This window comes from Melanerpes formicivorus, unplaced genomic scaffold (genome assembly GCF_026170545.1).
Source record: "Melanerpes formicivorus ecotype bairdi unplaced genomic scaffold, bMelFor1.0.p_v2 SCAF_3, whole genome shotgun sequence".
NCBI classification, from domain to species: Eukaryota; Metazoa; Chordata; class Aves; order Piciformes; family Picidae; genus Melanerpes; species Melanerpes formicivorus.
The window spans coordinates 38323849-38350070 of record NW_027142355.1 but is presented as its reverse complement, the minus strand read 5'-3'; the positions used below and the strand labels follow the sequence as shown (position 1 = coordinate 38350070).

The following is a 26222-nucleotide window of genomic DNA, read 5'->3' as shown; positions in this document are numbered from 1 at the left end:
GAACACAAGCCCTATGAGGAGAGACTGAGGGAGCTGGGGCTGCTTAGCCTGGAGAAGAGGAGACTCAGGGGTGACCTTATTGCTCTCTACAACTACCTGAAGGGGGGTTATAGACAGGCGGGGGTTGGTCTCTTCTCCCAGGCAGTCAGTACCAGAACAAGAGGACACAGTCTCAGGCTGCGCCAGGGGAGGTTCAGGCTGGAGGTCAGGAGGAAGTTTTACACAGAGAGCCCATTGGAATGGGCTGCCTGGGGAGGTGGTGGAGTCACCATCATTGGAGATGTTCAGGAGGAGACTTGACAGGGTGCTTGGTTGCATGGGTTAGTTGGTTAGGTGGTGTTGGATGATAGGTTGGACACGATGATCTTGAAGGTCTCTTCCAACCTGGTTTATTCTATTCTAATTACAGACAACAGGGGTAACTATAAAAGATTACAGATGACAGCCTTTGTCATTTGCTCCTACTGCATTACTGTGTATAATTTCTAAAAGAAATGCACTTGCAAACAGCATTTTTCCACAATTACTTTGTGGGTAAAGAGCGAGACGGAGAAGCTGAGAAGCAGCACACCAAGTACTCCTACGTACCCAGCACTAACACTTGGTGCTTCCTCTGAGGCAGATCAACCACTCCTGCTTTTACTATTATTTTGAGCACACCACAGACTCCTCTGTCTACGGGAACACAAATTCCTTTCCAGCACACACAGAGATGAGTAACTAGAAAGTGATCTTAATTGCTACATAAATCACATATGGTTGCTTAGCATAGCCAAATAGGTGTCTGCATAGGAAGCACTCTCCTCAAAAGTGTCTGCAGTATTTCATCCACCTCACAAAACACCAAGTGTGCCAAAAAACAGAAGGGAAGCAGCAATTACTCATCCCAAGTAAATTCATACCTGCCTTCAGAAATGTATGGGCTTTTTTCACAGGCACCTAAACACGTACAAGAGCCTGGCACTACTGTAGTCTGGTAAGCACTGTACTGAAACTGGTGGGCATGACAGCATGTAGTGCTAGCTTGTCCCATCAAGGCACATCCCCAAAGTCTGTGGTATGGGCTGGTTTTAAGACCTTTCCTGAATGCTGATCTCAAAAGGTACAAATCTCTGTGTGTGTTTTTCAGTTTGTTGTTGGTTGGGTTTGTGTGTGTGTTTGGGCTGTTTGTTTATATATATATATATATAATATATATAATATACACACACACACACTTTTTTCCATGTGAATGTACACAGGCATACATCAACCCCCTACTACCTCTGCCTGGGAGGAAAGTGCAGTACACACTGAATAGTAATTCTAGCGTCCTGCCTGCACAAGTCCCAAGGGCCTGAGCTGTAAGCTCTGTCCTGGAGGAGAGCTGAAAGACAGAGGTCTGTCACTCTCACTTCTCTCTTCCTGATGCTTATACTGCTTGTCTTGGCTCACAAGTTTACTGCCACAGCACTGCATTACAGATCTACCACCTAATCTAAAATCCTCTATTAATCAGTTTATTTGCAACTGTTAATCCATCACTGGTGCTGCAGGCTTTTTACACAAGAGACAAACTGCAGGATCAGTTTTTACTTCAGTATTTCTTCATTACTTGCACTTTAGCAGTGGCTAAATGTTAGCCAGCAAGACCTTCTTCCAAAAGTGTTACTCTGACACTGTTTTTATACACAGGTCTATAGCTGAATAAAGAAATCAGGAAAATAGAGTACCAAATTCTCTCCTTCCTTAAGTAACTGTTTATGTCTGGGGGTTTTTCCAGTCTCAGTGTATTCAGATGATCCTGAGCTCAGTGGCTCTGTAAAGCACTTCCCTGAATTCACCAGACTCCTCAATTAAAATTCCTTGTGTCTTCATGACTTGTATCTGAAGCTTAAGTCTAAGCCCTTTGGACCATAAGGCTATAGATGACCAATACTCTCTGGCTTCAGTGAAAGCCCAAAGCTCCAGCAGTTCTGCTGCCGCACTTAAAACCACAGGGTTATTGCATCACTTAAATCACAGAGCACCCATACATACTAGGTACTCCTGATTGTACCAGTGAAAAACCTAGGTACCACACTCCATTACTCAGAGACACAAATCAGAGTAGTTTTTTCCTCCAACTTGAAATAAAAATTAAAAATCCAGTGTTTACCTGGCAATGTTCAACCAAATGCCAGTCATAAAGCTAATTAGATACTGCTGGTGGTCCGAGTGTTTATGCTCACAGAGAAGCAACTGCAAACCAGACTGAAGAAGAGTTATAAAGTAAGAGTTAGTCAAGCAGTCTGAATACAATCTGCTGCTGTTGCTGCACACATGACACCTAAAATGCTGAATAAAACAGCACTCAGATGTTTTAGTGACTTAAACTCTTCTTGGGACAGTACTTGCTGGAACATGTCCAGAGAAGGGCAACAAAGTTGGTGAGGGGTTTGGAGCACAAGCCCTATGAGGAGAGGCTGAGGGAGCTGGGGTTGCTTAACCTGGAGAAGAGGAGGCTCTGGGGAGACCTTCTTGCTCTCTACAACTACCTGAAGGGAGGTTGTAGACAGGCAGAGGTTGGTCTCTTCTCCCAGGCAACCAGCACCAGAACAAGAGGACACAGTCTCAGGCTGTGCCAGGGGAGGTTTAGGTTGGATGTTAGGAAGAAGTTCTATACAGAGAGAGTGATTGCCCATTGGAATGGGCTGCCTGGGGAGGTGGTGGAGTCACCATCATTGGAGGTGTTCAGGAGGAGACTTGACAGGGTGCTTGGCTGCATGGTTTAGTTGATTAGGTGGGTTGGACAATAGGTTGAAGGTCTCTTCCAACCTGGTTTATTCTATTCTATTTCTCAAAACTTGTTTCTTAAATTTGTGTGTGCTAGTAGTTACCCTTTCACGTAGCTAAGTCCCCAAACTCTGAACTGATGACTCTAAGAACCAACAGCAGCGCATGGCAATCAGTGTCCTCTGCACAGAGCATGAATCTTATCTCACCTCCAGAGGCTGAGAAACATCAGAAGGGAACTCAGAGCTGACCCCAAAACGGCCACCACACTCCCTCAGGCTACTGAGGTGCACACAGCACAGCCAGTGCCCCAAGAGCAAGGCAGAACCATAAAATAAGGATGGCCAGCTCGCTCTGACAGTGACACAGGCTTAAAATAGACACAATCTCTACCCTGCTCATTCCCTCAGCTCTTAACTTTCAAGTATTTTAGCTGTGACAGTGTTTACCCCATAGTATCCACTGACTGCCAAGAGGATTTTTTTAAAAAAGAATGAAATATTTGTGGATATTTTTAGTTGTTTGGAGTTGTGTTTTCTTTTAAATAAATTCCACGTCAAACACAAACCTAAACTTTTTGGCTCCAAAGCAAGCCTATAATTAGAAATCTCATTTGTTCTGCTAGTCAGGAGAGCCATTTTCCCGAGGGAATGTTACTGAGAGGAAACCCAGGAAGAGCTGCACTGGCCAAACAGCGTGGAACTTCTTAACAACGGACACTGGTAACATGGAGGATGAGCGGAGGGCTGGAGCACCTCCCTTACGAGGACAGACTGAAGGAGCTGTGGCTGTTCAGTCTGGAGAAGAGAAGGCTTCAAGGTGACCTAATTGAGGCCTTCCAGGATCTGAAGGGGGCCTACAAGAAGGCTGGGGAGGGACTTCTCAGGATCTCAGGGAGTGATAGGACTAGGGGGAATGGAATGAAGCTGGAGGTGGGGAGATTCAGGCTAGATGTGAGGAGGAGGTTCTTGACCATGAGAGTGGTGAAGCCCTGGAATGGGTTGTCCGGGGAGGTGGTTGGGGCCCCATCCCTAGAGGTGTTCAAGACCAGGCTGGCTGAGGCTCTGGGCAGCCTGATCTAGTGTGGGGTGTCCCTGCCCATGGCAGGGGGGTTGGAACTAGATGATCCTTGTGGTCCCTTCCAACCCTGACTGATACTATGACACCAAGATACTAACTAGACCTGAGCAGTTACAAATTCCATTCTATGCCTAGAAACCATTTTCTTCCCAAATAAAATCCCTCTTTTTTTTTTTGTCTCTCTCTATTCCTCTCAATGAAATTCCTCAAGCCACTGTGCAAATTCATATGGAACAGACCTGAAGAAGGGCTTCTACACTCAAAAGTCTGTCTACTTTTTCACCCTTGCAGCAGTTTACTTGTTAACAAAACAAAACACAACAAACTCCCAAAGCCTTCCCTGCAAACCTCCTCCTCCAACAGCGGAACGTGATAGCTGGTTACCCTGCCACAAATAACTAGGGTTGAGACTTTTCACTCTGTGCCTTTTGCCTCTCTCCTTCATACCTCCCCTGCTCTTTTATATCTGATTTTCATTCCCAGCTTTTTCATGAATTTCCTTTCCCACACTCCCCCCACCCCCGACACACACCTGCAAATTCCACTAATGTGCAGAAAATATGGCCACACAAACAATGTCATGGCAGGAGGCACTGGGTAAGGGTACAGGGGAAGGAACTTAGACAGTGGGTCTGAAAGCCATGAAGATCAAGACCAGTAAGAGGAAGAAAGAAGGAGAAATCAGACTTTAGACACAGCAGGCCCTGCACTGACAGTGGAGCAACAAGCACGTTCTCAGGTGCTGGAGGAAAGTGTGCACTTCTGGAAACTGCCAAGAGAAGCAACTGCATTTTTCATAGTATCATAGTATCAGTCAGGGTTGGAAGGGACCACAAGGATCATCAAGTTCCAATCCCCCCTGCCATGGGCAGGGACACCCCACACTAGATCAGCCTGGTCAGAGCCTCGTCCAGCCTGGGCTTAAACACCTCCAGGGACGGGGCCCCAACCACCTCCCTGGACAACCCATTCCAGGGTTTCACCACTCTCATGGGGAAGAACCTCCTCCTCACATCCAGCCTGAATCTCCCCACCTCCAGCTTTATTCCATTCCCCCTAGTCCTATCACTACCTGACATCCTGAGAAGTCCCTCCCCAGCCTTCCTGTAGGCCCCCTTCAGATACTGGAAGGCCACAATGAGGTCACCTCAGAGCCTTCTCTTCTCCAGACTGAACAGCCCCAACTCCTTCAGTCTGTCCTCACAGGAGAGGTGCTCCAGCCCTCTGATCATCCTCGTGTTTTTCTTGCAAGCAGAGGACTTTTTCTTTGGGTTTTTGGGGGTTTTGTTTGTTTGTTTTACAGTGTCCTATATGAAATGGTGAGAAAGAGAGCAAAAACACAGTTTCTTTAAAGAGAAGCGCTAGCGCTGCACAGAAGCACCAAACTTCCCATCTCCAAGCTCTTTTTCATTAGAAGTCCAGAGCTCCCTCACATTTTGAACACAAATCTTTCATGCTTCAGATGCCTCATACAAGCTGCAAGATTTACCCTAACAGCTGGGATCCGTGATCTTCAGAGCACCACCAGCTTCTGAAGGAGTGTTTCTCAAAGCACAATAGCATCCCCTCTCAGATCCCTCACACAAGGGCAGACAAAGAGATCTTGCCCATGGCCTCTTCTCACATTTCTCACCCTTACAGTTACAATGGAAGAGGATGTCAAAACACAGAGCAGGCAGAACCAAGAACAGAGATTTCTCCAAGTGTTTGCAGTGATCCTCCCAGAAGACATAAGCTGAGCAAGACAGGAAGCTAATACAGCCACCAGTCACAATGGTTGAAAAGCCACTGTCCATCAAGCTGCCTGAGAGGGAGAAGTACTGTGAGGATTTGAACCAACCCTGTTCAAAGTGGGAGAAAACAAGGAACTGACACATGGAAAGGAAGAAGCACAGAAAACATATGCAGGAAGATGTGTATCCTTCCAACATATGGTATGGCTTGCTGCAGCAGGCATGACTGCCTTCTCTTCTGCTGAAATGATGGGGGTCAGTGGGAGCAAAGAGGGAGAGAAAGGAGTCACCGTTCAAAAGTTTGCAAAACATCTTATTCTGTTATTTTGTCTACAAGGAGTGGGAAATTGCCAAAGGCTTGATCATCCAGAAGCACAGGCCTCATCTTGCAAAAGCCTATGCACATGGATAACTTTACCACATGAGCAGTCACACTGGCAGGATACAAATATTTCCAGTTCCTCCTTTTTCATTTATGAAATGAGTCACTGCAAACATGCAACAGGGCCACAATGAGCTGCATCTAGCTTTTGACACTTAACTTTTACAACAGCCACAGAAGAAAATCTTAAGTAAAGCTGAACTTCCATGAACACCCCCAGAGCATAAAGCTAAACTTCCATGAACACCCCCAGAGCACAAAGCAGTCTGCATTTTATGCACATTGCCCACAGATTAAAGTATTCCTTGCTTAGGAAATTGCTTTGGGGTCACTGGTTGGCCCCAGAACACCATGCTGTGTGTCATACACTGTAATGGTGTTCATGCTTCTGTATTTTAGAAGTGGTTAAAGAGAGATTAAGAGACAAACCTTTAACCACCCTACAGATGAGCCATCTTAGAGCCCACAGGCACTATCACAAGATTTTTATAGCAGAATTCATTTGGATCCTGGTTTAGCTGCAAGAAGCTGAGGTACATAACTAAGTCTATCCCTGCCCCGTTACATGGAAGCCAAAACTTCACCCAGCTTAAAAACTGCCTTTTTACATTTTATTTTCTTTAGAAATGCATGCAAAGTAAGTCCACATACTACTGCTGAGTGTTTCTGCAGGCACAGCTGCAAGTCAAATGCTCTAACCCATTTCTTCCCCATGACAGAGGGACCAAAGACAACAATTGCCAGCACATAACTCTTCTAAAAGAGAGAAAAGACAACAAAAAAGAGAGAAAATACATGCTGTACAACTGAGTATCTGTATAGTTGAGAAGGACACAGAAACAATAACTAACAGCTCCCCTCTTTTTGCTCAAGGGGACATAGTGTGCATTTTTTTGCCTAAACCTCAAATACAAACCAAAAGTAACATCCTCATCTGTACAAAGAGGCTTATTATAATTGTTATTGCTGGAAGGGGAAACTCACTCTTACTGGCCACATGACTGTTGAGGATTGTTTCCTCCCCTCACCCCCTATCTCAGCAGCTCAGAGCAACTGGTAATGGCTTCATGGTTAGAAACATTTAGCTGAGCATTTCTGACGCTGCAGAGTCAGCAATACAGATGAATCTGTTCCGGGCTACTCAATACATACTTAAACACGTACCCTGAGCACCTCACTGCAGTATTCTTTAGGGAAACATTACTACAGCACAGTAACAAATGTTAGGATTTGAATTGGCTTTTTCTTTCCACCCACCCTTGCTTGGTAACATTAGCATCACGTACAGCAATTTACATGCTGGCACAATTTACTACTTAGATGACTACTATTTAGTAAGATAACTCATACAACAGCATTATAAAGACACGTGTTTCTAGGATCTGAATCAAGGCTTAGGCCTTCTCACATCTCATGTCACAGCAGCCAGACAGCAGCGGGGTGTCTGGTCCCACAGTATTGTCACTCTGCAGCCCTCCTCTGTAATGGTCAAGTGGCAGCCAGTGCTGACCAAATAGGTTAGCAGATGAAGATCTAGGTCACCCAGCAAGCCTTACCAAGTTCCCCAGGGTCTCTCAGGTTAGCGGGAGGCTGAAACTCGAGATGGATGAGAAAAAGACAACCCCTGAGGAGGGGGTGCCATGAGAACCACCCTGGGGAAGCAGCCATAACCTGATAAAACGCTGGTCCCAGCCTATTTACACAAGATGCCTGAGCTCAGGTGTAAGGAGAGGGTGCGCCCAGGCTCTCTGCCAAATTTTGCGAAGGAAGATAAAGCTTAAGAAAGCTCCATGCACTTCCTTGAACAGAAGCAGGAGTTTCCTGAGGGGCCGTTAGAGGGCTTAAGTTTTAAGGAAATCACAAACGGGGCACAACGGATGGAGAACCTCAAAGAAACTGAAACCAAGGTTGGCTTTCTGCAGCACAACACAGCCTAGAACAGCCGACGGCAACGAACGGTGGGGCTTGCTGGGGAGGGAGCAGAGGGCACCAACGAGGTATCCAGACTTTGAGAAGCAAGTGTATAACGAGGTCTCCATAGCAGCAGTAATATCGACACCAAAGTCCAGTGGGGAAAAAGCACCAAACGCTTGTACAAAGGAAACAGGCAGTGACCAGAGAGAGGCCACAGATGCTGGTGTGAGCAGGGGAAGAAGTGCTAGCATAAACAAAGCAGGCTCACCAGTTTCCAAAGATATAAACCACCTCTAGAAAAGTATCCTGCACTTGGGGAACAGAGTGCAGCTGGACTGCCTTGCTAAAGAAACGTGACGTTTACCCTACATGATTTAATGATTGCTCTGGATGGGCCAGGCACTGTTCCATTTTGTATCCCTGAACACGAGTTTTAGACCTAGGTGAAGGGGGGCGATTTCGCTGTGGCAAGGTTCCCTCGACACACCAATACTTCTCATTCTGTCTGCATCACTGTAGGTCCCCCACAAAAATGAGGGGCTTGCTTTTTTATCAGTTCTCCGCTTCAAAGGCCACTTGCAGGCGACTTCCCGAGCCTGAATGCTTAAACCAAGACACTCGAGCACTTCTGAAGGCCTCCCTCTGCCAACAAAACAGCTGAAGAGGCTGTCATTCATCTCGAAACGAGCTCCAAGAGCAGTGGAGTGGCAGACCCTGCCATACCCCAGCAGAGAGCTGCAGTAGAGCCGATAGCAGGGCTGACAGCACGACTACTCACTACTGAAGCATGTGATTTTTGAACACATCCCCAGCCCCCTCCTCGGACTCTGCGGGACCAGCCCTACAGTCTGGCTCACTCAGCCCGGCTGCCGAGCAGGGCACCCCGGCGAGCCCTTGGCGCTGGCGAGCCCACTGCAGAGAGGCTCTCGGCCCGTGCAGGAGCCCCGCTCGAAGCCCCGGGAGGGGAGCCCTCCGCCGCCACCTCCTTCCTGCTCCGATACGGGACCCGGGCGGCGCCCGCGGGCTCGTCCCCGTGGGGGAGGGGGCGGCGGACACGTGGAGACCGAAGCCGGAGGAAGGCGGCAAAGCCGGGCACGGCGGCTGCTGCCCCACAGGGCGAGGCCGCCCCTCAGCCCCGCGCACAGTACTCACTTGTGGGGTGGCCCGGGTCTTGCCCGGCGGCCTCCTGAAGAAGGAGGTGCGGGCGGTGAAGAAGAACTCTTCGGACTCCTCCTCCTCCAAGCTGCTGTAGCCGCTGCTCATACTGCTGGTCCAGGTCATCAGCGGCGACGGTTGCCAGTGGCGATGGTGCTGGGGCCGGGCGGCGGAGAGCGCCGTCCCGGCCGCCGCATGGGGCCCCGCCGCTGCCGCTCCTCTCCCGGCGCGCAGGAGGAGGAGCTGCTGCTCTGGCGGCTCCGCTCCCGCCCTCCGCTCCCTTCCTGCCGCACAAATCTCCGCGGGCAGCGCCGCTCCGAACTCGGCCGGGCAGCGACACCCCGCCCGCCCCGCGGGACGCCCGCCCCGGGCGGCAGGTGAGGGGGCGGGGGCCGACGACTTCCCGCCCCCGAAACACCGGCCTGTGCGAGCCAGGAATCCTGCCGGCACGGCCAGCCCCGCCACCGAGTGCCAGGACCCGACGGCAGCGTGGGGGGAAGGAGGGGGAAGATCAAAGCACGGGCGTGGGCTGGAGTTACTGACTCTCTGCCGGCTCTGTGCAGAGACTTCAGCACCCCCCGCTCGCGAATTACAGCAAGGAGGTATAAGAGGGGGTGGCGGGGGGTGGCGGTGGTGTGTCACACTATCACAGTATCACCAAGGTTGGAAGAGATCTCAAAGATCAGCCTAAAGAAAGAAGTGCCTAAAGAAAGAAGTTCCTAAAGAAAGAAGCTCCCAAACTTCCCCTAATAATTCCCGGATTTCACTCCCGTGCCTGTAAGAAAAAAGTTATTAAAAAATAACCGATGGCAAAATAATTGCAAGCCTCTCCTGTATTTCTTTTTTGAATTTAAGCTTTGCAACTGGTGGCAAACCCAGTCATGCTGAGCGATAAAAACCTGGCATTCCCGCAGCTGCTGTGAGCGGCTGGCCCTGCCCGCTCCTCGCACCATCAGGCCCACCGACTATTAGATCAGTGGAATTCATTGCCCCAGGATGTAGCGAGGAGCCAAGCTTTCCAAGACTCAGCAGAGATTAGATACGTGTACAGATAGCAAGGATATTCAGAGCTGCAACGGGGAAACATGTTTAAAGGCACAAAAGTTCTGATAAGACACAGGGCGTACATCAAACTCATTAATGGGGGAAATTACAGGCGGTGTCCGATGGCCGAGTCACTCCATAATTACCTGCTTCAGAGTTTCTCATGTCTTCCCTTAATTAATCTGGGGCTGGTCACTGTCATAGACAGGATACTGGGTTTAAGGTAGGGCTTCCTAAGGCTACGCAGCTGCCTCAAAAAAAAGCAGACTCGCCTTTCCTGAACGCCCTCAGCTTGGCGTTCTTGTCGTCCCCTTGTGCCACGGCTGTGGTCCCACCAGAGGAAGTGAGTCACATCACTGCCGGAGCAAACCCCTGGAGACAGCGCTGTGGGGATCAGGAAGGAGGGCAGGCTACACCTTTCAGCACTTGCACAGATTTAGATTAAACAGATTTAAAGCTGCATGTTTACCAAGTCACAGTCTGAACCGATACATCAGTTCCTATAGCCTCTGTACTCAGCCACAGATGTATCTAGGACACCACCATTAGCTGACATCTCCTTCACCTCTTCCCTATCCCCATCTTGCTGGCTCCTCATAAACTCCTCATCTGCTATGTGCAGCTGCTCCTATCCCCCTACTCAAGTGGAGCTGGGTCTGTTTGCCTGTTAGATGCTGGTCTCATGCCTGTATGCCGTACATATTGATAAAGTCACCTCAACACCAGCAAAACAACTCACATTGAGAACTAAAACCAGTTAACCAGTTTGGGAGGTGTCAAATCATTACTTTCCCATCAACTCTGATTCTTCCTAGAGTTTTGTATGGAGTTTGGCATGTGAAAGATTGGAAGGTTAGATAGCTTTTAAAACAAATAATTTAGTCTAACAGTGTAGATGTGAATGTGTCAGATCTGAGCCTACTTGTTGGCACTGCAAAGCATCATAGTACTAAAGACAGCCAAAGTTACTTGAATCAGAATCATACAGAATCACAAAATGTTAGGGGTTGGAAGGGACCTAAAAGATCATCTAGTTTAAGCCCCCCTGCCACAGCAGGATCACCCTAGAGTAGGTCACACAGGAACGCATCAAGATGGCTTTTGAATGTCTCCAAAGGAGACTCCACAACCCCCCTGGGCAGCCTGTTCCAGTGCTCTGTCACCCTCACAGTGAAAAGTTTTTTCCCTGTGTTCACATGGGAGATCCTCTGCTCCAGTTTGCACCCATTGCCCCTTGTACTGTCATAGGACATCACTGAGAAGAGCCTGGCTCCATCCTCCTGACACGTGCCCTTCACATATTTATAAAATATGAATGAGGTCACTTCTCAGTTTCCTCTTCTTCAAGCTAATGAGACCCAGCTCCCTCACCCTTCCCTCTTACGGGAGATGTTCCACCCCCTTCAGCATCTTTGTGGCTCTGCTCTGGAATCTTTCAAGCAGTTCTTTGTCCTTCTCAAACTGAGGGACCCAGAACTGAACACAATATTCCAGATGCAGCCTCACTAGGGCAGAGTAGAGGGGGAGGAGAACCTCTTTCCACCTATTTTCCACACCCTTTCTAATACACCCTGGGATGCCATTGGCCTTCTTGGCTACAAGGGCACACAGCTCGCTCATGGTCATCCTGTTGTCCACCAGGACTCCCAGGTCCCTTTCTCCAGAGCTGCTCTCCAGCAGGTCAGTCTCCAACCTATACTGGTACATGAGGTTGTTCTTTCCCAGATGCAAATGTATGTGACTGAAATGTATTAAAATGCTTGCTTTAGGCAAATGAGCATTGTGTTAGATGGCTTGCCAAGACTAGTCCCATGCCAGAAGGAAAGTCCCACCAAAGATCTGCTGGGCTTGCCTCTGGACACTGCCAAGACCTAGTAACCTCAGTTTAGACAGGTGTTGGACGAAATGCCCCTGATGTGAGCGTGGTAAAGGTGATGGATTTTAAGTGACTCTGGAGTGCTACAAAATGGGGTTTGTGTTTTCAAACGACAAAGGTGTTTTTAACAGCTATCCACTGGCACACTTGATGGACTTCCCAGCAACAAAAGACAAGGTGTGTATAACTCATTTGCTTGGCTGCAGCTTCAAACCTGATAGTGCGTAGGTGGACCGTCAAGCTGGCAAAGAGGATTATTGATCCAATAAGCTGCTTCAAATGAACTCGAGTACATCTGTGCAAGATCAGTTGCAAGTCCTGGGCTTGAGTTTTATAGTATCATAGTATCATAGAATCAGTCAGGGTTGGAAGGGACCACAAGGATCATCTAGTTCCAACCCCCCTGCCATGGGCAGGGACACCCCACACTAGATCAGCCTGGCCGGAGGCCAGAGGCCTCATCCAGCCTGGGCTTAAACACCTCCACGGACGGGGCCCCAACCACCTCCCTGGACAACCCATTCCAGGGCTTCACCACTCTCATGGTGAAGAACTTCCTCCTCACATCCAGCCTGAATCTCCCCACCTCCAGCTTCATTCCATTCCCCCTAGTCCTATCACTACCTGAGATCCTGAGAAGTCCCTCCCCAGCCTTCCTGTAGGCCCCCTTCAGATACTGGAAGGCCACAATGAGGTCACCTCGGAGCCTTCTCTTCTTCAGACTGAACAGCCCCAACTCCTTCAGTCACCAAGGCATGGCATTCACCTTGTCTGCAAAGCATCATTTAGATTGGTAACACCAAAAAATTTACAGTGTCGTTTTTCTCCTGCTACAACAAAAAATGATGGGGAAAATATGACTGTATTCTTTGCCACCTGTCTTCCTATATTAGTTCCCCCCTCAGCTATAGCGCTGGTTGTATGCCTGCTAATTTTGACAGCTGTTTTCTAGTTTGATATTTAATTTTTAATTGGACAGTGGTTTGTTTTTTTTCACTTTTATTTCAGATGTGAAACCGAATCAGACAGTTCTTATGAAGGCACAAACAGATGTGACGCCCTCCAATGCTGATTCGCTTGATGCTTGCAAATAGCGCATCCAAAACCTATCGAACATTTTGCAAGGCTGATACTTAAAGATTAATTGGCACTGCTGTGGATTTCACTATTCCCAGGCTACACTCTATTCAGATTTCTAAGGTCTCCATCTCCAGACAACTATTTTTCCACCTTCTCAAACTGGCTTCTTGATCTTACCTGTGGAAAATTTATCTAAGCCTCTTTGTTAAGTGCTGCATTGAAATCTCTACACATGGAATGGAATGGAATGGAATGGAATGGAATGGAATGGAATGGAATGGAATGGAATGGAATGGAATGGAATGGAATGGAATAGAATAGAATAGAATAGAATAGAATAGAATAGAATAGAATAGAATAGAATAGAATAGAATAGAATAGAATAGAATAGAATAGAATAGAATTAACCAGGTTGGAAGAGACCTTCAAGATCATCGAGTCCAACCTATCATCCAACACTATCTAATCAACTAAACCATGGCACCAAGCACCCCATCCAGTCTCTTCCTAAACACCTCCAGGGATGGTGACTCCACCACCTCCCTGGGCAGCCTATTCCAATGGCTAACAACTCTCTCTATGAAGAACATCTTCCTAACATCCAGCCTAAACTTCCCCTGGCACAGCTTGAGACTGTGTCCTCTTGTTCTGGTGCTGGTGGCCTGGGAGAAGAGACTAACATCCACCTGGCTACAATCTCCCTTAAGGTAGTTGTAGACAGCAATAAGGTCTCCTCTGAGCCTTCTCTTCACCACGCTAAGCAACTTCAGCCTCTCCTCAGAGGGCTCATGCTCCAAACCTGAACTACATCAGCTCCAACTTAAATGTCACTTTAGTTTTCCTCAGTAAGCTCTTAACTCACAATGGCTACAACTGGCAGCAAACACTACCAGCCTCGCTTTATTTTTGGTTCACACTGACAGGCCTCTTAAAAAGTCAACAACAACAAAAAATAATACCCCAACACTGCATAATAAAAACAAAGCCAGCCACATCTCAAGATAAAGTGAATAAAGCCTTCTGAAGGCATACTTGTTCTTAAAGAGAATTATTGAAGCATTAGGCAAGAATAAGGAAGTTAAAAGCCAAGAAATGTGGCACAGGAGAGAGATTTAAAACATAGATGAGCACTGAGACTCTCAGTCCATCCTTCCAAGAAATTATTCAGTTCAGTGAGAAAATGAGCTGGCAATCAGTTATCATACAGGCAACTGACAAGAGGAGCAAGATGTTTGCAGGGTTTTTTTTAATCACAAATAAGTTCAAGCAGCAAGTAGTGCTATGAATGCACCTGTGAATAAAAGAATGAACTCTTTTGTTGTCTTTTTATTATTCATAGAATCATAGAACATTAGAGGTTGGAAGGGATCTCCAGAGATCAAGTCCAACCCCTCTGCCTAAGCAGGATCACCTAGGGCAGTCCACACAGGAATGCATCCGGGCAGGTTTTGAAAGTCTCCAGAGAAGGAGACTCCACAACCTCTCTGGGCAGCCAGTTCCAGTGTTCCATCACCCTCACTGTAAAGAAGTTTCTCCTCATGCTGAAGTGAAACCTTCTGTGTTCAAGTTTGTAACTGTTGTTCCTTGTCTTCTTATTATATTTATTAAAACTTGATGACACAGATAGATTTCAGAACATATTTAAACTAAAGCCCATTCAAGCCCATTCAAGCCAATTAGAAGTGGTGACTTAAGTAACAAAACCAAAACCAGTATTGGGTGCACTGTGCTCCAAACCAAGAGCCTTCTGAATTCAAAATAGTAATAATAATAATAATAATAATAAGCAATCAGAAGCACAGTTATTTTTTTGTATATTTAAAGTCACTATTACATTCAAGGATAAACTGCAGCTTCAAACCCCTCTGTGGTTTTGGAGAGCCAGTTTAGGGAAATGAAACATCAAGCATAGCTTCCAGAAAGGCAGAAATGAAAGCTCAACTTCCTAAATGGCAGAACAGGTGTGAATAATTTTAGGAACCTGGAAAGGATTAGGGCTTTCAACTACCATAACTGAAATAACCCTTAGGACCAAACACTGACTTGCATGAAGCTGGACTGTTTCACAAGGTCCTGCAGCTTCGTTTGTTTACTTGTATTAAGTGATCACAATACCACAGTTAAGTATGGTTGAACAAAATTATGAACAAAAATGTCATTTACCTGGAGCTGAGCAAAGACTTCAACACTGTCCCGCACCACATCCTGGTCTCCAAACTGGTGACACATGGGTTTGATGGGTGGACCACTAGATGGATAAGGAACTGGCTTGATGGCCGCACCCAAAGAGTGGCTGTCAATGGCTCCATGTCCCAGTGGAGGCCAGGGACAAGCAGAGTCCCTCAGGGATCAGTCCTGGGACCTGTCTTGTTCAACATCTTTGTGGGTGCCATGGACAGTGGCATTGAGTGCACCCTCAGCAAGTTTGCTGATGACACCAAGCTGTGTGGTGCAGCAGACACGCTGGAGGGAAGGGAGGCCATCCAGAGGGACCTGGACAGGCTGGAGAGCTGGGCACAAGCCAACCTCATGAGGTTCAACAAGAGCAAGTGCAGGGTCCTGCAGCTGGGTCGAGGCAATCCCAGGCACAAATCCAGGCTGGGCAGTGACTGGCTGGAAAGCAGCCCTGAGGAGAGAGACTTGGGGGTGCTGGTGGACAAAAAGCTCAACAGGAGCTCTCAGTGTGCACTTCCAGCCCGCAAAGCCAATCAGATCCTGGGCTGCATCAGGAGAAGTGTGGCCAGCAGGTTGAGGGAGGTGATCCTCCCCCTCTACTCAGCTCTGGTGAGACCCCACCTGGAGTACTGCCTCCAGTTCTGGAGCCCCTATTACAAGAGGGATATGGAGGTGCTGGAAGGTGTCCAGAGAAGGGCCACAAGGATGATCAGAGGGCTGGAGCACCTCTCCTGTGAGGACAGACTGAAGGAGTTGGGGCTGTTCAGTCTGCAGAAGAGAAGGCTCCGAGGTGACCTCATTGTGGCCTTCCAGTATCTGAAGGGGGCTACAGGAAGGCTGGGGAAGGACTTCTCAGGATCTCAGGTAGTGATAGGACTAGGGAGAATGGAATGAAGCTGGAGGTCGGGAGATTCAGGCTGGATGTGAGGAGGAGGTTCTTCCCCATGAGAGTGGTGAAGCCCTGGAATGGGTTGTCCAGGGAGGTGGTCGAGGCCCCGTCCCTGGAGGTGTTTAAGCCCAGGCTGGATGAGGCTCTGGCCAGGCTGATCTAGTGTGGGGTGTCCCTGCCCATGGCAGGGGGGTTGGAACTAGATGATCTTTGTGGTCCCTTCCAACCCTGACTGATACTATGATTCTATGATATTACAATTACAAGGGTTAGTTCAGTAAATTCATCTCCTTCTCTGAAGAAGATCCAAGGGCTTTACCCCATTCCTACAGACTTTTAACTAATCCTTTCTTGAACCATAGTACAGTAGTGCAGCACCTCCCCTTTCCAGTGTTTAGGCTATTTGAGTTAGAAAGTTTTTCTTAGTATCTCATTTTAAATCCTTCATCTTGCTCATTTGCTTCTTAGCAAAAGAAAGATAGGGAGAACAGTCAACTGCTAGGTTCAGAAGAAAGAGAGAACAGTCCACTGCTGGGTTTTACAGCAACTTTTTGGGTATTTGAGGACTCTTTTTGTTCCCCCCATCCTTCTGCTTCCCAGACTAAACAAAGGGACAACTGATAAAACATCCTATAGAGTTTACATTAAGTCCATCAGCAACTGCATGTTGTTTATATGTTTCTAAAACCTCCCCTCAGCCCTCCAACATAGAAACTGGGAGGACTCATTAAAATGGGGAAATTACTAAGCATTCACTGGGTTAGTAATGCTGCTTTGAGCTGCAGGACCAAGATGCTCACTTCTGCACACAAGCCTAGGTCTTTTCTCCAGATATTTTTAATCAGGCTACATCAACAAACACTGGGTCAAAGGAACAGGAAAGCTAAAAGGAGGATAGGGCATGGGCTTGGAGAGCCCTGTAGCATTTAAGACTGTATTTCTATTAAAACAAAAGCAGTAGTGTGGAGATCTCAAGAAAAGAGTCTACAGATCCCTCCTTTACTTCAGAGACACACACACACCCTGGTGAAACCCTTCAAGAATTCCTATATGCTCCAGCAAGCAGGACCTATAGGCCACCTGCAGTCACAAGCTGCAGCCTCCAGCAAGGCAGGAACAGTGAAGGGAAGCAGGACCAGTCCTGTGGGAGAGGAATGGTCAGTGCAGGAACTAAACTTCCTGACACCTCTCTAAACTTGCATTAGCATTCCCCTGTATTCACCAGTGATTTGCAGAAAGTTTCATGAATGACCCTGGCATTATTTATAATCATAATTGCTATGGATTTGCAAGATGCCCCCAGCCCCTAGCTGCTTCAGGATCCCTTTTGGTAACTTCTAGAGTCCTGCAGGTCTCTCCCTCTCATTCTTTGCCTTCATGTGTCTTTGCAAGCTCTGGCCCTGATCATAGTATCATAGTATCAGTCAGGGTTGGAAGGGACCGCAAGGATCATCTAGTTCCAACCCCCCTGCCATGGGCAGGGACACCCCACACTAGATCAGCCTGGCCAGAGCCCCATCCAGCCTGGGCTTAAACACCTCCAGGGACGGGGCCCCAACCACCTCCCTGGACAACCCATTCCAGGGCTTCACCACTCTCATGGTGAAGAACCTCCTCCTCACATCCAGCCTGAATCTCCCCACCTCCAGCTTCATTCCATTCCCCCTAGTCCTATCACTACTTGAGATCCTGAGAAGTCCCTCCCCAGCCTTCCTGTAGGCCCCCTTTAGATACTGGAAAGCCACAATTAGGTCACCTGGGAGCCTTCTCTTCTCCAGACTGAACAGCCCCAACTCCTTCAGTCTGTCCTCACAGGAGAGGTGCTCCAGCCCTCGGCCACAGACGTAGCTTTATTGATGATTGGTCCCATTGGTACCTACTAAATCTTAAGATGTGCTTAGGACTCAAATCGAAAAGGGTTCCTAGCTAATAACAGGTTTGATTTGGTTTCTTTGTAACATATTTACAGGGAAATACAATTACTCCATTATGTTCATTATGTAAATTGTAGCTGTTACAGCAAAGGCTACCCAAAAACAAGTTGCAAGGGAGGGAAGACAGTTTGTAACAGTCTGTCCCTTAAAAGCAGAATAAATGATTCCAAAATTATCTGGTCTTATTTTTTTCTACATTCTAGCTGAAAACAGCAGTAATTCAAATGATCAAAGCAATGAAGTCGAAGTACAACCAACACAGAACATCCACTCAAGCCTCCAGTTTCCCTACACCAGTAAACTTTCTGTTTACTCATTTCTCCTGTTTGTCTGGAATTAATAGCTCAGGTCTGTTTAGTACCACTGGCAGCAATGACAATTATCCTTTGATTCATACTCAGTGACTTGTTAATTCAGTCATTCCAGCCACACAGGCACACGAGTGCAGACTGAAAACAAACAGGAGCCAACTAAACAGCTTCTCTCCACCTCCTGATGAAGAAATGCCAACCTTAGACAGCATTGTCAGGAACCCTTTTACAGCTTCTAAAATTCTTAGATCTGCCCAACTCTTAAGTCCCCCTGGTGTGAATCTTTGGTCCAAAGTCCTCAAAACAAAAAAGATGTTTGGAAACTAGAAATAACCCATGCAACTGCTTTCTTACTTCTGTGTTCTCACAGCTGCAGTCACACACCAGACCTGTGGTCTTCGTCATCTACCACACGTGGCCTGGTCAAAAGAAAACAGACCTCAGAGCAAGTTCACCTCCCCTGTGCCATCTAGCTGTTGTGCTTGAAGCAGTCAGATGTCCATTATTTTGAAGAGGGACAGAAAGGGGATGGAATGAGGAGATTGCACTTGTCCCCATTTTTACAGTGCTGCATACATGTGTCCATCTGCCCAGATGCAAAGTCTTACTGAAATCACAGAACTGTCAGGGTTGGAAGGGACCTCAAAAATCATCCAGTTCCAACCCCCCTGACATGGGAAGGAACACTTTCCACTAGATCAGGTTGCTCAGAGCCCCATATAGCCTAGCCTTAAAAAATTCCAGGGATGGGGCTCTCACCACCTCCCTGGGCAACCTGCTCCAGTGTCTCACCACCCTCATGATGAAGAACTTCTTCCTAACATCCAATCTGAATCCAACCATTTCTAGTTTTGTTTCATTCCCCCCAGTCCTATCACTACCTGACATGCTAAAAAGTCCCTCACCACCTTTCTTGTGTCCCCTTCAGATATTGGAAGGCCACTATAAGGTCTCCTCAGAGCCTTCTCTTCTCCAGACTGAACAGCCCCAACTCTCTCAGCCTGTCCTCAAGACACTCTGCACAGCAGCACTAGTTACATACTGCTGTTTGAGCTGGTAGGCAGCTTTAAGTTAGCTTTTAAGCTAGGCACATGCACAGGGGCATTGCACAAGAAAGCTCTGTGTTTGAGTCCTGCTTCCTCAGCAAGCCATGTGCTCTACAGAAACCTGGTTAAAAATCAGAGTAAATGGAAGGAAAAGATAGGTGGAGGTGGTGAAGCAGATGTGTCTAACTCAGGCTGGTTTACAAGCTATGACTCCAATGTTTAGTACCAAGCATATGCTCTATTTTCTACTGGAAAGCCAACAGCCAGATATCATCAGATATCGCAAGGCCACAATAAGGGCTACTCATAGTTTTAAAACATGCACATAGTTTGGAGGAGTGGGGACTTTATTTTGATTGCCACCTAAAGCTATAAAGATAAAACTATACCTTCCTGACAGTTTTGGAGTGGCCATCACCCTTGTGTTAGAGTTTGACAGTGTCTCAGAATATTTAAGAAACGCTCCTTTTTACCTCAAAGAGATGTGTTGTCAGTCCAGCTTAGCAAGATGACTCAAGATTTGCCAGTGTAAGACTGTAAGTACAACCTTCACTAAGGGAGTATTTCTGTGGTTTGAGGGCACTGGACTCATCATGTGATGCAAGCATGAACCTTCTTACCTACTGCCCTACCCCAAAATCCACCAGGGCCAACTGAAAGACTCCCATTGCCTTTGAAAGGATTTTGGTAAAGCTCAAAAAGCAACCTTCTACTGTGTTTGTGTGCATCTTTCCTTCTGGTTATTTGCACCCCTGTTAGGGATAATAGACACCCATGCTAATAATTTTCCTTTCTGCCTCTCCTGTTGACTGTAAACAGTATTATTAAACAAGTACTTCCTTGTCATACATATAAAAGGTATATGTTATAACACAGATGATGAACAAATATTCTGTGTGTCTGTCACATTTAATCAGAAGGTTTCAGAGAGCTGTGCAAATGTACTGAACCAAGAGAGTCTTGCCCTGCCCCTCACTCTTGTTTCAAAGGCTGGATTTCCATGGCATACATCAGTGGGTGTGCCAGGCAGGAGTTGAAAGCTGAGAGCCATGTTACATCTGGCAATCCCTTCCCTGCAGCAATGGCCTCTTTACCTTATGCTGTAGCTAGCCCTAACAACGCCAGATCACAAGTCTGCCAGCACCCAGATGTAGTCCCAAAACCCTGACTCAATAAACAGGTGAGGGATTCATCCTTACTCACACAGACCCATTGATGTGAATAGTTGGACATAAGGATAAGCTGAGGTTGGCATATGGGAAGCTCAGAGGCTTGGGAGTGCGGTCGTGTAATGCTCTGTAAGCTTCCACGCCTTGCCAGGGTAAGCAGGAGAGTGATTATACAGGAAAACATAATCTTGAGGAAATATTCTATAATAAAGTGTACAGAAAACAGACATTCTCCTACTTCCAGCTCTGTTCCTAATTGCTAACAGTATGTAAAAATACTCGGGGCAGTAAAATTAACTAGGACCTTCTGGTTTAAGTATAGAAACCACAACTGTGGAAGCTCAGCGTGCTTTGTGGATAACATGAAACTGTGAGCCCTAATACACTGGAGCTGCAATCTGATTCCCAGCATCTGTCCTCAAACAAATGAGTTGGTGGGGGGAAGGGGCCTTTGGGGCAGGGAATCACAAGCATGTTGTAATTTCCTTGACAAAGAACAAAAAACTGTCCTGTCATACTGTGTATGAGGTGACATTTTGATCTGTTTGATAAGTCTGATTGTGACAGACAGTAGAAACTCCCTAGAAAACTGTCTGCACAGGCTTTGGGCTTCCTAGTAAATCATCTTTACAAGAGTCTATGAAGACAAGTGTCCCAGGAAGACAGTGCTGTTTGGCAGGACAACAGATCTCACAACTTGTTGCTGAAATGTCTGTCTAATCCTTCCAGTCCACCCTTAGCTGGAAAAATCTGAAATAATTGCCCTTGAAATGCAGTGCCCTATGTCTGCTGAGGCAGCCCTGCCAGCTGAAATGCTGGGGGTCCCTGCACCTTCATGCCTGCCCACATGTAGGTCCAGCAGGCAACAGAGGGGATGTCAGTTATTAATGCAAAGGTTATTCTCTTACCCCCTGTAGTTCTGCAGTGCTGCTCCAGATGGACATTTTTCACATTTTAAGAAGGATGTGACCACCTTTAAAAATTTTGCTCTGAATCAGTCTTTCTTTTAGCTAAATGTACCAGAACAAGAGGACACAGTCTCAAGCTCTGCCAGGGGAAGTTTAGGCTGGAAGTGAGGAGAAAGTTCTTCCCGGAGAGAGTTGTTAGCCACTGGAATGTGCTGCCCAGGGAGGTGGTGGAGTCCCTATCCCTGGAGGTGTTCAAGAGGGGACTGGATGTGGCACTTGGTGCCATGGTTTAGTAGTCATGAGGTGTTGAGTGACAGGTTGGACTTGTTGATCTTTGAGGTCCCTTCCAAATGTATTGATTCTATGATTCTATGTCACTAACTCCTTTCACATTTGCTCTTTGTCCCATTCCCTGGCCCAAGAGCTTCCCGATTCCCACTTTCCCTGTCATGCTGTTCCTTCCCTGATGTGAGAGCACTGATGCAGGGTGGGGGGAAAGTATCACAGTATCACAAAGGTTGGAGGAGACCTCAAAGATCATCGAGTCCAAACTGTCACCACAGACCTCATGACTAGACCGTGGCACCAAGTGTCACATCCAATCCCCTCTTGAACACCTCCAGGGATGGTGACTCCACCACCTCCCTGGGCAGCACATTCCAATGATGAATGACTCTCTCCATGAAGAACCTTCTCCTCACCTCGAGCCTAAACTTCCCCTGGCACAGCTTGAGACTGTGTCCCCTTGTTCTGGTGCTGGTTGCCTGGGAGAAGAGACCAACCCCTTCCTGGCTACACCCACCTTTCAGGTAGTTGTAGAGCACAGTTTCAAGGAGACAGGAGTGCAAGGAGCAGGAAAAAACAGAAGTGAGAAACAGGCAAACTGGCAAAGTAAGAACCAAAGAACACAAGTAATATTTTGAAATAAGAATTGGATTTTTCTCTCCAGAATTCCTGAAAAATCTCAAAATGAATGACAAGGGAGATTTCTGGGTGGAGAAAGGGTGTATGTCTAGGAAAGCTGAGAGGAATGTTTCTGATTAGGAAGGAAGATGGAGAGAAGAAATACACTGAACAATCAGAAAAGGAAAATCATGGGGAAAGTATTGTGTGTGAAAGAAAAGCTAAAGAAAGGCTATGTGTCCAGGCTGAGAAGGTACTGGAGAACTAGAGAAGGGAAAACAAAACCAAAAAAAAAGAGAAAATATGGTGCTGCCTTTTTTTCTCCTTTCCAGATTGTGGAATGATGTACACACAGCATCTCAAATTCTCAATTTAGGAGATTTAAAGTCGGCCTCCTGGCTTCACATATGGAGGGATGAGTAAGGGAAGGAGCAGATGCCTTACATCAATGGGAAGTCCAGCAGAGCTCCACGCCCCATGGGGCTGCAGCCTTTCATTGGCGTCCTGCTTCCATATGACTTTTGCTCTCCTCTGCCTATGTTTTATCAATCAGATGTAGCAACAGCACTTTGGGGGGAAAAAAAACAGAGACGACCAGAGGTAAAAAAAGCAACATTTGCACTCAGATGTGGGATGAGCCCCATCACACCCTGAGGGAAAGAAGCTATTTATGCGTCTGCCTGCTGCCTTGTCTGGTCCTGTGGTGGGTGAGGAGGTCAGAGCCCGTGCCCCGGGGATGATGTGATGCAAGGAAGTTGATGTTACTTATTTTTATCTGTATCATTAATGAAACCCCCCTGATTTTATTCAAACCAAACCAAACAAGAAGCCCACACCACACCACAAAGGGGATATATTTGGGTCTCAAAGGCATGTACTTGTAAGCTGGGAAATGCCTCTTTTATATGACTGACTGCCTCAAGCTTAACATGACCCCCCCAGCCCTGCGTGCTGGGCATGACCAAGACCCTTGTTACTTCTCTAGCCTGCAGCACAGGTCACACATGGGTCACTATTCAGGTCAGGAAATTGTAAATCTGGTATTTGGTATACTTTCCTCCATTTGTTATAGATAGCCTTTTATATATAACATGTCTGTGACCTAGAATTTACAGGACTTGGACATACGCTGACAAATAATTCATCTTCTCATCTCAGTCCCAGGGTCTGGTGCTGCAATAGTCTTATTTTACATGCTGGTTCATTTGTGGGTCTCTTCTACAGCAAGTCAGTGCATTTCCCTTAAAACAAATCTCAGAGGTGATTCCAGGACTAGTTAGCACCAGAAATCACACCATCTGGCCAGCATGGGCCCCACCCCCCCGACTTCCTCTGCTCTTCACAAACTTCTTACACTATAGCAGCCGATGTCACACTCCTCAGCCTCTCCTCACGATTTCCAGGCCAATTGAACCAATAAACCACACAAAAACATAGCAAAGAACGAGTCCCTGTCTTGAATCAAGGGGTGTGGGGGTGTAGGGGACAGCCTGCTCTGAGAAATGTTGACCTGAGCTGCCTTGCACTACCCGTCCTGAGGCCCAAGGGTAACTGCCCAGGATGGAGACATTTAGCCCCAGAGACAAGCAGTCATGACTGGCTCCGAAGCTGTGCTGCATCTACTCATTATTTTTCAGTCTTAACTTTAAAAGCAAAATACTTGATTTAATTTTACAGCAATTGCTTATGTTCACATTGTTTATAATGCTAAGCTTGCTTTCTATAAACAAGTTTGTTTCTAAAATGAGGAAAAACCCCAAACACACACACACTCCAATTCTTACTTCAGCAAGATTGCATGATTACTCTTCCCTGTGATTGGAAAAGGAATGACCTGAGATTTGAGTGCTTTTATCATCTGGATGGACAGAAATGGTGGAAGAATATGTAAAAAGATGTTCCACACTGAAGACCTTTTGTTAGGAAATGTTGCCAGTTGTGGGATATACTAAATTGTACAGAAACAATGTTTGGTATTTTCCCACCGCCGCAATGGCCAAACTCTGATGCCAGGGCTGTAGATTGATTTTTTAAGGCTTTAAGGAAGTGTAAACTCTGAGCTTCTGGAAACCAATTTCAGTGTCAAGCAAGACTTTTATAAAACTGCCTGCAATTCTTATCCAATCCTTTCTCATCAGACAGAATCACACAGAATCACAGAATTGTCAGGGCTGGAAGGGAACTCAAGGATCATCTAGTGTCAACCCTCCCTGCCATGGGAAGGAACACTTTCCACTAGATCAGGTTGCTCAGAGCCCCATATAGCCTAGCCTTAAAAAATTCCAGGGATGGGGCTCTCACCACCTCCCTGGGCAACCTGTTCCAGTGTCTCACCACCCTCATGAGCAAGAACTTCTTCCTAACATCCAATCTGAATCCAACCATTTCTAGTTTTGTTTCATTCCCCCCAGTCCTATCACTACCTGACACCCTAAAAAGTCCCTCACCACCTTTCTTGTGTCCCCTTCAGATATTGGAAGGCCACTATAAGGTCTCCTCAGAGCCTTCTCTTCTCCAGACTGAACAGCCCCAACTCTCTCAGCCTGTCCTCAAGACACTCTGCACAGCAGCACTAGTTACATACTGCTGTTTGAGCAGGTAGGCAGCTTTAAGTTAGCTTTTAAGCTAGGCACATGCACAGGGGCATTGCACAAGAAAGGTCAGTGTTTAAGTCCTGCTTCCCCAGCAAGCCCTGTGCTCTACAGAAACCTGGTTAAAAATCAGAGTAAATGGAAGGAGAAGGTAGGGGAAGGAAGCAGAGGAGGTGAAGCAGATGTGTCTAACTTGGGCTGGTTTACAAGCTATGACTCCAATGTTTAGTACCAAGCATATGCTCTATTTTCTACTTGAAAGCCAACAGCCACTTCAAATGAAAAATAGTTTTGTATGTGCTGCAGCATAAAATTACACAGACACAGAGTTCCATGCTAACTAGCTGTTTACCTCTCTGCTTTTACCACAGCACATAAGTTATAATCAGAGGAAGGAAACTTCCAGGAGATCTGAAGGCTTTAATTGTTTCAGCGTGCAGATGGTTTGCATTACAGCAAATCGACACAGCTCAAGGTCAATTCACAGTTCAGCAATAGCTGCTACAGCAAGTGAATTTACTTTGTTTATGCCCCTTCTGGGGAAGTTTTAACTGCCTTCTTCCTTATTTTATACTTATTTCTAGGTTTAAGAAACACTTCAGCAGGTGAAACTGGAGGAGTGTAGGCTGCCACAGCCATTTCCCTCGCATTTCCCACTAAGCAATTTTTAGAGCAGCTAAATATAGCTGATTTCCTACAACATTTGAACACTTTGGTTCAACATGTTCTCGTTTCTGTCACTGTCATAAAACCACTCTATTACAGACTCAGGAAAACATCTCTCACAACTCTGATCTTCTTTGCTGAGTGGAGATGTGCCACACAGGCACTGCACCTCGGTTGGACACAAGTCGTTGCTTTTGCCTTTAGCTATTAGTCTAAGCTGCACCTCTCCCAGAGGTTCCTTGTCCCTCTGCACAGGTGGATCAGCTGTTCATGAAGTAGCTGCTGAACTGCCTCAATTTAGGTCTTAGATGGTTAGGATGAACTGGAACCAATCTTTTATTCCTTCCTTCCTTCCTTCCTTCCTTCCTTCCTTCCTTCCTTCCTTCCTTCCTTCCTTCCTTCCTTTCTCTTTCTTCCTTTCTTTCTTTCTTCATTCCTTTTTCTTTCTTCCTTTCTTTCTTTCTCTCTCTTTCTTTCTTTCTTTCTTTCTTTCTTTCTTTCTTTCTTTCTTTCTTTCTTTCTTTCTTTCTTTCTTTCTTTCTTTCTTTCTTTCTTTCTTTCTTTCTTTCTTTCTTTCTTTCTTCCTTTCTTTCTTTCTTCCTTTCTTTCTTT

The 26222-nt window shown here is 46.6% G+C and overlaps 1 protein-coding gene across 2 annotated transcripts in view; it reads right to left on the bottom strand.

The window, feature by feature from the left end:
- The window catches only part of RASSF3 (Ras association domain family member 3), a 106254-nt gene that overhangs the window by 66222 nt on the left and 13810 nt on the right, over positions 1 to 26222 (bottom strand). Inside the window, exon 1 of one of the 2 annotated variants that reach the window (XM_068170491.1) lies at positions 9016 to 9339. The exons of the other annotated variant lie outside the window; for it this stretch is intronic. Coding sequence (XP_068026592.1) covers positions 9016 to 9144 — 129 coding nt within the window. The 5' untranslated portion in view covers positions 9145 to 9339. Of the gene's footprint in view, positions 1 to 9015; positions 9340 to 26222 lie in introns of those variants that run through there. 2 annotated transcript variants of the gene reach the window in all.